Genomic DNA, 13,883 nt, shown 5'->3' with positions numbered 1-13,883 from the left:
ATATTTGTTCTGCACTCCTGTCATCATCCTGCTCCTCTAGTTTCTCCACCGTAGTGATGATCTATCACCTAGCAACCAAATAAACTTGAGCTGCCGCATTATGAATTCAGTACAATCGTATTTTTAATATTGTTGCATATGCATGTGTCCAGACACTGAACAAACATGGATGACTTTTTTTATAAATAAGTTTTGTAATTTGATTTTGCCTCAATTTTAAAACTGTAGTTATGCATTTCAAGTTTTCTGTTATTTTCATAACACTTATTTATTTAGAAAATCCCTCTTTAAGAACTTATAGCATACTCTGTCGTAATAGTTTTTTCTAAAGTCTTGTTGTGAAAGATTGAAATAAATGTTTATGGAACACCAAATGCTGTGAAACACCCAGACAAAAAAAATGCAAATTTTAAAACGAATTACGTATTATTAATGTGTGTATATCAACCTAGAATGGAAAAAAAAATAGGCCCAAGCATCCCCCGAAACTGTGCTCTTTTTCTCCAAATTATTTATCCTTACATTAAAACTTGTGTAATGCTACTTAATTCTCACAATGAAAGATTAATTTAAATATTTAAGCAACAACAACTTGTTTTTTTTTTACAAATGACATACTGCCAATTATTTTGGTGTATAAAAGCCTGGAGGAAACAATGTCTACCAAACTGTACTTTTCAAGCATTTCCAATGATGTACTTACAAATGACTTTTTTCAAAATAAAATTCCACTAAATCGTAACAGACAGATGTCCACCTGTCACGACGTCCAGTTTGAGGACAAATAAAAGAACAGCCAAGGCCCTAAAAACGAAACTCTCGACTTCTGCTAATGAACGTGATGTGACGTCCCAACAATAGAACCCCTCACCTCAATCTTGAGCACCAAAACCGATAAAAACGTACTCTCACGCAGACTTCCTCGCACTCAGCTGTTTTTAATCTCCACTGAGATGTCGAGCGTGTATGAATTGGAGCGCGACCAGCTCTCCAACGGGGAAAACAGAGGCAAAGAGATGAGACCATGTGTGTGAAGATTGCTTAAGCTACTGCGGCCAACTGAGAGTCAGTGAAAGTTTAGCCCGTCGCTCTCACTGCATTCCTGAAAGACCACGTCGCTACCAAATGTCCGAGAGTCCTCCTGATCAACTGCGCTCGATCTAATTAGAAGTGCAAAGACTTGTGGAAGAAGGGAGAGGGGGGGGGGGGGGATAAATGTTGGTAAATTACCGGCGCGCTTGGCAGCTAAATAGACCCATCTGTGCAGCACTGAGACCAGTCGGACATCACAAGGCGGACATGCACACAACGCTCCCCTGAGAGTAGTGATTAAAGCATTTATGGGAATAGTCATTGAGGGATAAAGAGGGCTTTATAATGTCTGTGTTTATTTCTTTGTAGGCAGAGTTTGGAGTGGCTGGATTACTGCCACTTCCAAAGCAGCAACTTATTTCCCCAGTTGGCGTGTCTGTTCATCATCATTTTTTTTTTGCTTGACGTGGAGCACAGGTGTGTTTATGGACAGTCTGGAAGTAACCGGCGTTACTTTTATTGCAAACACTACACTTGTCGCTAGAGAGAATGAAAAAGTCTTTTGACTGGGAAGTTAGTCGATAGTTTGGGAGTTCTCGTCAAGTTTAGTTAGTAGCAAGTTCGCTAATGAGACGAAATGACAGATAGTTCTTGCCAACTTAACTCAATAGCAAATTAGCGAACGAAAATTTGCTAAAATAAATGAAATCTTACCAGAATGCTTTAAAACAACGAAAACTAACTCTAACTATAGTTTGGGTTTTCAAAACATTTTCACGAAAAAGATCAAAACTAAGAAACCCACGCAAAAATCGTATTAAAATGAACTTAATTTAAAACAAACAAACGCAAAGCCAAATAAAAACTAACTGTGATGGAAAAATGTGTCCATCACGTTTTAAAAAAGAAAAATAAAAAAAATAATACAGACCGTCATGGAAAAAAAAGCAAAACTACAATAAGCTTGCTCGGTCGTCATCACATTTGCACACACAGAGTTGAAACACGGGTTCAGAGCTGAACACTAATTGACATTTAAAAAAAAAAAAAAAAAAAAGGAGCCGGCTCCCTTCTCCCTCAACGCAATCAACGCGGCCAATCAGCACAGAGCTCTCCTGATTGCTTTGAAGTGAAGCAGAGATGTCAGATCAGGGTCGGAGTTCAACCATTCACCGGCTTCCCATAATATCCCCGCTGCCGCAATCATCTGATGTGTACACCTACGAGCACATAATTGGCTCCCGAAGTTTGGAAAAAGCTCTGGCTTAGTTTAGGCCCAGCAAATTAGAGAGGGGTGAAGAGCCTCCGGCAGTGGAGAGATGTTATGGGGCCTCTCGTTTTCAAACATCATTATGACATATCTGTTTTGTGTCCCTGACGACGACCCCCCCCCCTCGCCTGCTCGGCGACAGAAATGGGTCGCTCCTCTCCGTCTCGGCCGCATCCGGCCCAGCACGGTTGGGATTAAATTTGACCCGTGGGGGGTCAAGTGTGGGTTTTGGACTAATTCAGGTAGACAGTGGTCTCAGATTGGTCGGGATTGGCTCTCGCTGAAACCAATCTCAAGGTTTTAAAAGATCAAAGGTCAACTTGATAATACCCAATATATGAAAGGCAAGACCTTTTTGCAACCGCACGAATTTCCCCTCTGTTTTCCAGCCACTTCTCATACTTTGACATAGACTGACCATTTCCACCAATAAGCCGCCAATTTATAGATAGATTGATAGACTCGTGGACTCGGTGGAAATATTTTGAAAGTGAAAATCTATCCCACTGTTTATTTAGGGAAACATGAATAGCAGAAATTTGCATATAATTGGTGCCCATTGAAATGCATTCGGGCCATTTTTTTAATTTTTTTTTTAAATCCAATAAATTCTAAATAATGTTCATAAACATATGTTTTACATGAAAAATTGAGTTGAAGTATGGGAAATATAATTTAATTAAATTAAAAAATATATATGTGAATCCACAGGTGTCAAAGTATATGAACTCCATTCGTCAAATATTTATGAGACGTCTCAATCTTACTGACTTGAGAATCCCCGAAACGTTTTCGTTCTTTAATTTCAACGGCATAAGGAAACAATATTCATATTCACAATCTAAACTGCATTGCTTTTAGTCCATCAGTCTTGTCCTTTTTGTTTTTGTTCCTTTCACATGTAAAGAGTGCACACAATTTGTATTTTATGAAAACCATAACAGTAAATTATCGCGCCATCCGTTTATAGAACACAATTCAAAACCTTCTCATTCAAGTGACAAACAAAAAAACGACAATTATGTTAATAAAGAAAACATATCAAGTGAAAACAAAGATGACCGCTTTTATCCACTTATGTCATTTCCTCTCCGGGGGAGTCACGACTAATCCTTGCGTGAACGATGGCTCGATAAAAAAAGATTCCGTTCACTCTCCGCTCGGTAATTTGTAATTATAAAATGAGAACACATGTGCCTTTCAGGAAACGAATCATATCGTCAATACAAAAAAACCTGTGTACTCTTGTTTGTCCTTAATGAGTCGCAGATGGAAGACATTACGCTCTTCCATGAGAACCTCATTGAAAGAAAACATACACAAACATCAACAATATGGCCACACAATCAATGCATTTCAAGCGCATGAACTCGATACCCCGCGTGGCTTGAGAAAACAAGCTTTCCAAGCTTACGCTGGCTTCAGCCGCCTCTTTGCCGCTCGCAACCATGAAAGCGTGTGTGGCATCCCGCAATTCAAGCCGCCCGTTCTGAATAGCCGTGCGGAAGTTGGAATGGAGTGGAATCTAATCAGTGCCATTCAACCAACGGCTCTTCTGCTTGCGTGAAGCGGCGCTTATATTCGAGATTGAATCTCGGTCGGTCGTTTCGACGCTTCTCTCGTGATCTGAGCTGACTTGCGTTCCTTTTACCTGCAAAGGTCTTGCACGCAATGCAAACATCTACATTTCTTCTTACATAATAACTCGCCCAACCCTTTTACTCTCTTCTCGGCCTAAAAAAAAAAAAAAAGAAGCAAGCCGTAATAAATGGAGGCTCCGGCTCCACAGCACAGTTTTCAGTGCAGCGGAAATAATTTGTAAATTCCCCCCGAAGACTCGTGATTTAGCGAGGACAGCTCAAGAACTCAACGCTCCCTCCGAGCACACTGCACTGCGGCGGTTGCTAAGTCCCGCCTTCCTTCCCCTTAAAATAAAACATGACGTGCATAACTTATACATGTGGTGGCGGCTCCAAGAAAGGCTTGATGTTTGTTTGTGTGAGCGTGTGATGTGTGAGCTGCTCATACTCACCCCCTCATTAGGATAAGCCTCCCAGCCCAGGTCGGCCAAGGCGGACATGGAGTCCAGCAACGTAACTGGAAAAAAAAAAAAAAATAGAAAACAAACATGTGAAGCCATACTTTCAAGGGGTTTGTTTATACACTCAGCAGGGGGGAGGGGATGACGTCCATGCCTTGAATGCAACCAGATCAAGTCTGGAAGACTTGTGTTGTGTTGGGAAACAGTTTTGTAGAATGTTGCCTTGCAGCTGCTCCTGGTTTAAACGGGGGACAGAAAGTCACCCAGCGAGACCGAACGTCACCACGCCAAGAGTTGGCGTTGAAACATTGAAGTGATCTTCTTGCCAGCATCAACCGCAGCTAGTGGAACATGGCCGCTGTGACTTTGTAATTTAGCCGTAAACGCTCACTACAGCTTTAACAGCTCGCACGTTTCTCCAAAGATATTGAAGTGTGTCTGTGGAATTATTTTTTTGTGGTTATTGATATTAGTCCTGGTTTTGTTCTAGTTCATCGCAAGGGTGTTCTTTAGATTTATTGAGTGGTGATGGTTTTCTATCTAGTCATTTATTTTGGCTAACGCTCTCCGATGTGGAGATTCTACTCAAATACGGGAGGACCGTTATGACTGTCAACGCCTTATGTGATATAAAGTATAGGCTACAAAACAAACTGATGAATAACTAGTTTTGAAATCAAAGATTGGAAAACTTTTTTACAAGTGCAGACAATCTGTACTTTTTGATTTGACACAATTTGCCTTTGCGGGCCACATTAAAGGATACGGCGGGCCGTAACTGGGCCCCCGGGCCTTAGGTTTGACACCAACGATCTAAGGACACTGATCACCCACACATACGTCGCTGTAACCTTCAACATCTCATGAATGGAATTCACTTCATCTCATACTTGCCATTAGTAGAGTTCGAGTCAAGTGCCTTGAGCGACGCGTTTAATACTTTCCGAGACCACGCTACAAAGATTTGTATCGCGACTGAAATGAAGTGCCATAAATTCCTTAATGGTAGTTTTTCGTTGGAGATATAGCTCTCTGGAATATTGTAGTCCTGCTTCTTGTTAAGATGCAGGAAGGTGACAATGACAAGTGATGAGAGAAAGACGGCAGCTTGACCAGCATAATGAAAACCTGCTTCTTCTCCGGTGATTCATTTAAATGTGTATGGCTGCACTTCTTCTGCTTGGGTCCTAATCAAGCCTTCGATGCTGCTGATCATCAATATTTAATCAGCATCCATATGCAGAGACGCCTGCTTCTCTCTTTCTTCACGCCACTCAACGGCCATCGTGCCAAGCTTCTCTGTTATGCAGATTACAGCATGGCTACAAAGTTAGAGGAACTTTTATACAAGTTCCAGATTTGGCACAGTTTTAGCTTATATTAGTTTACAGCATCTTATCTTTTTGCATCTGTTTTATAACAGTTCCAAGCTCACAAACTCATCTGTGGCGCAATGAGACAATTTCATCCGTTGTAGGACATCTCCCTAACATCCATGCACTTCGCAGCTCATCAAACAGTGACAGCAGAACGGGGCGCCATGCAGTAATTGTGTCTGTATTTGCGAGGAAATGAGCCCAGTGACAAAGGAACAGAGGAGGAGTGGTGCTGAGCAGCTAAAGGTCACATGAATCCTCCAGCCTCGCACATTACGAGCATTTACTGTAGACTGCCTCCCTCGGTCAAGTGGCGTACAAAGAAAGGGAATGAAATAACATGATTACATGTGACGTCCAACGCCACGATGAGATCAGTGCTTTGAGTAGAAAAAAAAAAAAAACGAGTACTCCGATTATTCGATTGGTGCCAATTAAATTAGGCAGAGTGGGTAACAGCAGATCATTCAGTTCATTAAGAAATAACAATATAACAGAAAATAAATAAATATATAAATAAATACATACATAAATAATAATAATAATAATAATAATAATAATACATTTAATTTAGAAGCGCCTTTCAAGTCACTCAAGGACATTTTATAAGAGTTAAAAAGTTAAAAACAAGTTAAAAACAAATTAAGAGCAAAGAAGATTGTGAAAACCATGTTAAAAATAAATAAATGAATAAATGAATAAATAAATAAATAAATAAATAAATAAATAAATAAATGAATAAATAAATAAATGGGAAAGCAAAGAGGTGCTTTAAAATGCACACCAACACTTTTTCGTCTCCTCTCACCTCTCGTCAATACCACTTCTCACCTATAATCAATGGGCACACTTATCAATTATGTATTACTCTCGATCCTTTCCCGACTGTGCTGACTCTGCATTTTTACAGATGCTTTTCGGCCAAAGTAAGCACTTACTATTAATCCTCCGTGAATACGAGACTTCTATACGAGCGTGTAACATTTGTGGAAACGTTGAAATCAAATTTGCTCCCACGGCCTTAACAAAGCAGAGTTATTACCTTGAACAAACATTGTAAAATCGTAAGTGTCACGGTTGTAGAATTCATGGCCGGGGCTCTTATGTTGATTGGAGGTGGAACTAATGAATTAGAGCGGGAGTGCAGCTCTTCCTTAAGCAAACATCAGCGAGCATTCGCGTCTCTATTTGCCTCGGCATGATCCTCGACCGTCTTTACGTTCTGTCTTCTCCTCTTGCGACCTTAAATGGCATTTGTGCAAGGTTTGATGAGAAATGAACGATGACATCACAGAGCATGATCGCATGAGCAAAGCACAACATGAAACAAAAAAATGGAGTGTATGATTGACAGCTGACTGACAAATTACTTTATTGGTTCTTTTTTAGCTGAGTCAACTCATGTAAGTTTTTTTTTTCTTATCTCCCTCACACACATATCTATAGGTTGTTTACATTTCTGCAGCCTTGCTTTTTCCATTCATGCCCTTACTTGCACAAGCCCAAAATATTTTATAGAAAAGTTGCATCTCCAGGAATGTCAACTTCCCAGAATAACATGCTCGAGTCTGAACTGCAGCAAGGATGCTTATGGCTGCTAAAAAAAACAACATTCGATTAAGCCTTCAGTCATATTTTTTCTATGACTTGGGTGTGGCTACAGCTTGCAAGTAAGAACATATTAAGGAAGTTTCTTGTATCATAAATATATCGTTCGGCCATTTTTTTCTCAGTTTGGTGGAGCTAGACTTGCCCATACACACATTTCAATGATGTAAACAAACCACGGCGGGGATGTGAAGCACAGTGCATAACTTCATGCATAGTTAATTAGGTTGTTTGTAATTTAGTACAAACAATTGACAACGGAGAATAAGCTACTACCAAATATCTCTTATTGTTTTGCTCGTTTTATTCTTCAATCCAATCAAGGTATTTTTGTTTAACAAAATAAACAACAATCCTCAAGATAAAAATGTATTATATAATATCCTATTCAAGTAAAATGAAAATGAGTGGCTAATTACAAACAGCACGCTATTATTATTAATATTGTATTCATGTAAATTCTGCAAAAACATCCACGTGAAGTTTATTAAAGATTTAATTTAGCCTGTGATTGACTGGCGACCAATCCCGGGTGTGCCCAGTTTCTCATTAAAAATCTGCTTGTATGTATTTTCGCAAATCACAAATACTCAAGTCACAACGCTATTTAGTTAACAACTTCCACATTTTATAGTTTTCGTACTGATCCGATTTTATTTGGTTAAAGAGAACCGTAATGCAGAATATAAAAGTTATTTAATAAAGCGCTCTTTTTATAACTAGTAAGGGAGCAGCATACTTTTGGCTCATTACCGCCATACCTTGGCTTGCAACTTTCATTTTGATTAAGCTCATATGCGTCTCAATTTACTAGTAACGTAATTCCCCATTTCATTGTCTAGTATTTAAACAGACGATGAATTGCATGTGTTGTCCGAGTCCACTCAACGTGCTTCCTCTTGTCTGACAGTTGAAACCGGGGTTGTCACGGCAACACATGGGTCGAGGGAGAGCAGAGTGCCGCGCAGTTGAGCTATGAACTTTTGGAGTAAAGCAGCCCCGCAGCAGGCGCGCTCCACTCACTGCTGTCTTTTCATCAGTCGTCTCTCCACTCATCCACAACCCACCAGAGGCTCTGCACTCGTTCTTCTTCTAGTTATCTCTCGCCGTGCGCATCCTCTGGTCATGTCGCTTTAATGGAGACGGCGGATGTGCGTGCGTTTATTCTTCCATGATTGTTTCACAACTGCTCTTCCTCATGCGAGGTGGCAATTTTTCACGGCTTTCTCACGCTGCAGATTACTGATGACATCACCGTGAGCAACAACACACACATAAGTAGACCTTGAGGACTCGCACACAACTACTACACAACACTTGCGGCATTTATTATGTGACTGAAGTGAAGTAATTAAAACGCCGCTGAATGCGGCTAAGCTCAAGTCTGTTGTTTCTGTATTTCCTCTTGACCTTTTACAGTTTAGGACATTCCTACTGATGAGACCAGAGTCCTGGTAGCCTGTGGACTCACACTTCTGTCACACAATGGTTGGCCACAGGAGGGGAAATTAGAGCAGTGGGCCTTAGCAGTTGACACGGCCAGGAAATCACATGGCAGACAGGTTGTTACTAGCCATGCGTGGACACATGCGGCAATGTCTGTCACTGCCAAACATCCAAAGGACTTTTGTTGGAGGCTATGTTGCATATGATGGTGGAATTCACAAGGAATGCCGGAGTATAGCCTCAAGAGCCTTGCAGGATATTTGTTTTAATTCTTAATCCTAACTGTCAACATATGGATCTCAAATCATGTTGCTCCATTGAGATGAATGGAAATAGAGTTAATTCGTTCATATAGCCATACAGATGTATATATATCATTTCGCCATCGAGTACAGCGCATACAAGAAAGAACAAAAGATCAATGTGATGAGAAATGCTTCAAATAATAGAGGCTGATTTGCGTGGTGAGTTTATTTATATGAGAGAAAGCTTCTTTGGGTTTACAGTCTGTGTGTGTTGCCACAATATGTTTCTCTTTGTCTCTTCTTTCATCTCTGGTGGATTTCCCTCTTGTTTTTCATCGATAACAACAAACACACACAGTATATGTTCCTAGCCTTCACACCAGAATCATTCCCTGTCACTGCACTGTATTTATAGGCTCATCTATCAGCTTGCCGCAGGAATACTTGACGTTATTTTCTGGACCAAGACCACCAAACTGCCCCCTAGCCATACATTAGGGTGGAATGAGTGTCTGTGGGCGTGCATGCACAATGCATGGGCACCGAGCTCACTGTCGATGTATTATACGTATGCAGCCCCACCTTGTTCCAACTGAGTGTGAAGAGGTTGAATGAGGAAAGAGCTCAACTAAGAGCAGAAAACAATCCAAACGAAAGATAAGGCAAAGTAGGACACACATGAGAGGAGGAGATTAAAGCAAAGGGGGAAAAACAGATCTTGTGCTTGTGCGTTTGTCCGCCTTTCTTTTTTACTGCTCTCTGATGACAACAAGGATCTATAGCCTCTTCTGTTCAAGGTCATGGTTGTTACACGGGGAGCGCTGCCATTGCGGCCGCACAAAGGCACATTCACGGTGAGGTATGCCTCTGCCGATAACTACAAGCAACCCTTATAGATTAAAGCAATTAAAGCAAAGGAGACCTTTGACCCTGCATTATACCACAGTCAGGATCTTGTGTGAATCATTAGGCTGGTGCGTGCGTGTGCTTGTGTGTCAGTAGAGGGCATGTTTTACATATGCTTGTCTCTGCAATATCTGCTCATGTTAACCTTACAAAGCAATACAGCCATGCCCCCCCCCCCCCCCACCAGCGGTATAAATCTGGCCTACGGTATAGATTTGGACTCTGCGGACCAATTATAATAACGCTTGTCAATGATGTCATTTTACCTGAAAATGGCTTTAATTAATTCTGGCAGTTGGATGAGTTGTTGGACATAAGTGTGTATACATTGAACCAGTCAGCCATCTTTTACGCATGCTTGGGTAGAGTTAGGCGCTTAGCTAACTTAAGCTAGTGCGGCTGGCAAGCTAACATGGCGAAACACTTTGGAGCTGCTCTATAAATTACTAATCCTTGCCTCCGTGGCAGTGAATAACAAGCATCACTCGCACTAAAGGAGGACGAGGAATACTGTAGCTAATCATGTGACACACTAAACAAGGCGAGAAGAGGAAAAGTCTTAAAAGCCTTGCTAACCACTAAGCTAACATGAAATATAGCAAAAGGCTGAGATTTTAATTTAATTGAAGTCTGGCTGGAACAGTGTTACAGTATTTAAATTTAAAAAACATTGCCGTTTAGGGCAAATAATGTATATCATTTTTAATTATTTTATGAATAATTAAAATATTGTTAATCAAGATTAATTCATTGCAAAACATGTATTGATGTACTGCGAAGCATGTAATTAATTTTTTTCAAGCGAGTCTGACTTTTAATTAATTTATATTAAATGTTCTAAAAATACCTTGAAGCATTCAATTTATACCTTGAAATGGCCATAACGCCTTACCGTAATGTTTACCTACATTCCAATGTAAACGACAGGTCATTTTTTTTCCCACCACACTTAAATTAAAAACTCGTTCATAGATTCACTGATTATTTAAATGCTACAGACTCATTAGCATAACATGAAAGCAATCCCCAGTCGTGTTTTTCTAGGATTGAGGGGGAGCAGAAAAATAGAAAAGAGCGCAGACAAAGACGATACGCCAAGATGGGGGGAAAACAGGCTCTAAACTGCAAACATGGTAAAAGATGGAGCCACACACAGTGCAGACCTGAGGGCACCCATCCGAATGTTACATCAGTTTGCCCTGGGGCTTCAAACAATACTGAATAAGTGTGTAGAGCGCCCTCTGCTGGCGGGCCAATCATCTCCTAACTCCTAATCCCCTTCCTCTCTTTAATGCTTCTGACAAACACTTTAAAAAGCCACTTGTGGGGGGAAAAAAGTCATTTCCACTATAGATCATGTTCCCCTGTTTGCAGTTACCACCAATTTCAAGCAATCTGATCAATTCCCCTTGTAGCACTTTGTTCCGCTTGTCCACCCTCACTACATTTTTTCTTGTAAATGCCAACAATTTCCGTACAAGATTACAAAGCTTGTTGACACTGAAACATGATTTCAGTTTACAATATCAGCTCCATCCAAGGGACTTGTTGCTCTTTAATTGGTCCGGAATGGGGGGACTGTAACTTTTTACGGCAGCCTCGGCTCGGTGGCGGACAAAGATGCTGTATTCGGTTTTGACTGACACTTTTTTGAACAATGTTTACTAATCATCGAAAGTGAGCATTAAATTAGAGCTCTTTAGATTGAGCAAGTTTCCCTAATTGGAAATGGAAGGTGTTTACCATATGGAAGTGAAGCTTGAGGTGCAAATTGGGCCAGTAAGTGTGAAACAGCACGATACCAAATCGGGAATAAAATCTCGTCAGCGATCGTATACGCTACAAACACCGCAGCTCGTTTATCTAAATCAACAGGAGTTTCAATTCATCATCCTTCATTCTGCATTCACCTCAATGAATATTTCATCACATGCATTCTGCATTGTCTCCTCTTGTTTAAACACTCCTCCCTGACTGCCTCTGCTCATCCTCGTTCCTCGTTTATCCTCTCGAGCCGGGGAGAACTCCTCCGGGCTGTGACATACATTCAGCATTGTACCTATACCTGGCGCTTACACGTTTAAATTGGTGGTCTCATCCGTTCTGGCTGAGGTGTGGCCTGCTTGTGAAGTGATTCGTTGAGAGCATCAAGCGAAATAGTTACAAACATTACATCGATTAGAAGTATTTTTTTAACTTAAGTAAATATTCTAATCTAATTAAATTTATTTGATATTATAAGTCATTATGTAATATATTGAATGATAGCAATTTCACAAAATAGTGAGGCCCTGTTGACTTTGTCTAATTAAATCGTCTAATTGGCAGTCTAAACACATATTAATAAAACAGCGTCTTCATTTTCAGCATAATAAATCAAGGACACAGTAAAGTATCCGTCCTCAATCCAAAATCTTTTTCCCCTAATAAAATCTAAATCAAACATTGGCGAAATGGGCATCACCCGAAGAGCATTAAATCACATCTTCGTCTGCTCCTTGCAATGAAACGCCGCTCTTTTTATCTTTTCTTTCTTTCCTCCCCCCGATGTGTAAACTTGTGGAGTTATCCAAATGACACATGCTGCACTGACACCGCCTGACAGCATCATTTCTTCTCCTCGCCAATAAGTTGCTTAATAAAGTGCTCATCATGAATCTCCCCGCCTGTCTCCATATAGAGCGATGACTTCTTTTTCCCTCCTGCAACTTGCCAGTAAACAAGCCATCTTACATGTTTCAGCCCGAGAAGCAGTCAGAAGTAGTTAGCGACTAAATGTATTGGCCGAACATCGATGTTAATTTAATAACAGAGAAAGGCTGTGACAAATGTAATGCAATTGCTGCCTCTCATTTGCAGACTCGGTTAGATGACTTGAGTCTGCAGAAGAAAAGACATCAGCATCCCTCAGCGTGTTTCTGGATGAGATTAGTGTTGTTTCAAGGCTTCATTGTTACAACTTCACCCACTTTGATATTCCTTGTCCCCATCAGCCTTCTATCGTCACGTCATGCAAAATTAATGTCAAAATCCAGAGAAAAGGAGGGGAAACGTGACGCACGCTCCATCCCCCCCATCTCCATGCTTTTTGGTGGCTCTTTATGCATGATTCATCATAAGCGAGCGGAGAACTTCATCGGGAAGCTCCATTGCTCCTCACCCGGCAAGTGGGCGCTCCAGATGGGGCTCCCTCTACTCCGCACCCACCCCTTTTCCCCTCCTGCTCAGCGCACAACCAAGTAGACCACGCACACCCACCTACCTACCTTCATTATCAGGATAATTCCTTAAAGCTCCACAGGGTGACAACACGTGAAAAACCACCGAGGGGGTGAGCAGAAAAAGGGAAGGATAGATCCACAAGACGCGCGGAGTCAGGGCCATTTTTCAGGCTGCGCTTCGCCCTCGATGCATCCCTGTTGGCGGCGTGGAGAGTGTGCGCGCAGCCGGGAGATGAAAAGAGAGAGAGAGCAGAGTGGAGAGAGAGAGAGGAGGAGTTGGAGGAGGTGGGGACGACGGGAAGGAGGGTCGCTAGCCAGCCAAGTGCTGTCAATCATCCGCCTGGTCCCCCCTGACTGTTTTGAATGCAATCATGTTTCCAAATTGAAGCTTATTTGCAGTGATGCAAAGTAACCAAGTCCAACATTTTGAGTACCCTTTACTAAAGTATTTTATTTCCTGCAGACTTATATTTAGAAACATATACTATGGTGTCTTGACTTGTGAGTTTAATTCACATGACCGGACTGGTAGCCTATTCAAAGCATCTTTCCCCATTGAAATGAATGGAAATGCCATTAATCCATCCTGTCTCCTATAAAACAACAACAAAACATTTAGTAATACCTTTAATTTAAAAAACACTTGACACTATTATACTTAGTATACATTAAGGGTGCAAACACAAAATATAGACGTCTATAAAAATCATATAACGTGTCCAGTAGTGCTGTAATACT

At 41.0% G+C, this 13,883-nt stretch overlaps 1 protein-coding gene across 1 annotated transcript in view; it reads right to left on the bottom strand.

The window, feature by feature from the left end:
* The window catches only part of epha4b (eph receptor A4b), a 58,083-nt gene extending 44,710 nt beyond the window's left edge, over positions 1 to 13,373 (bottom strand). The window contains exons 1-2 of the mRNA XM_049747701.2: positions 13,191 to 13,373; positions 4,335 to 4,399 (exon numbers count right to left, since the gene is read on the bottom strand). Of these exons, the coding sequence (XP_049603658.1) occupies positions 4,335 to 4,399; positions 13,191 to 13,308 (183 nt within the window). The 5' untranslated portion in view covers positions 13,309 to 13,373. The remainder of the gene's footprint in view (positions 1 to 4,334; positions 4,400 to 13,190) is intronic.
* Positions 13,374 to 13,883: the final 510 nt, after the last annotated feature.

This window comes from Syngnathus scovelli, chromosome 17 (assembly GCF_024217435.2).
Source record: "Syngnathus scovelli strain Florida chromosome 17, RoL_Ssco_1.2, whole genome shotgun sequence".
In the NCBI taxonomy this organism is placed as follows: domain Eukaryota; kingdom Metazoa; phylum Chordata; class Actinopteri; order Syngnathiformes; family Syngnathidae; genus Syngnathus; species Syngnathus scovelli.
The sequence above is the reverse complement of the archived record's forward strand: the minus strand, read 5'-3'. Positions and strand labels throughout refer to the sequence as shown.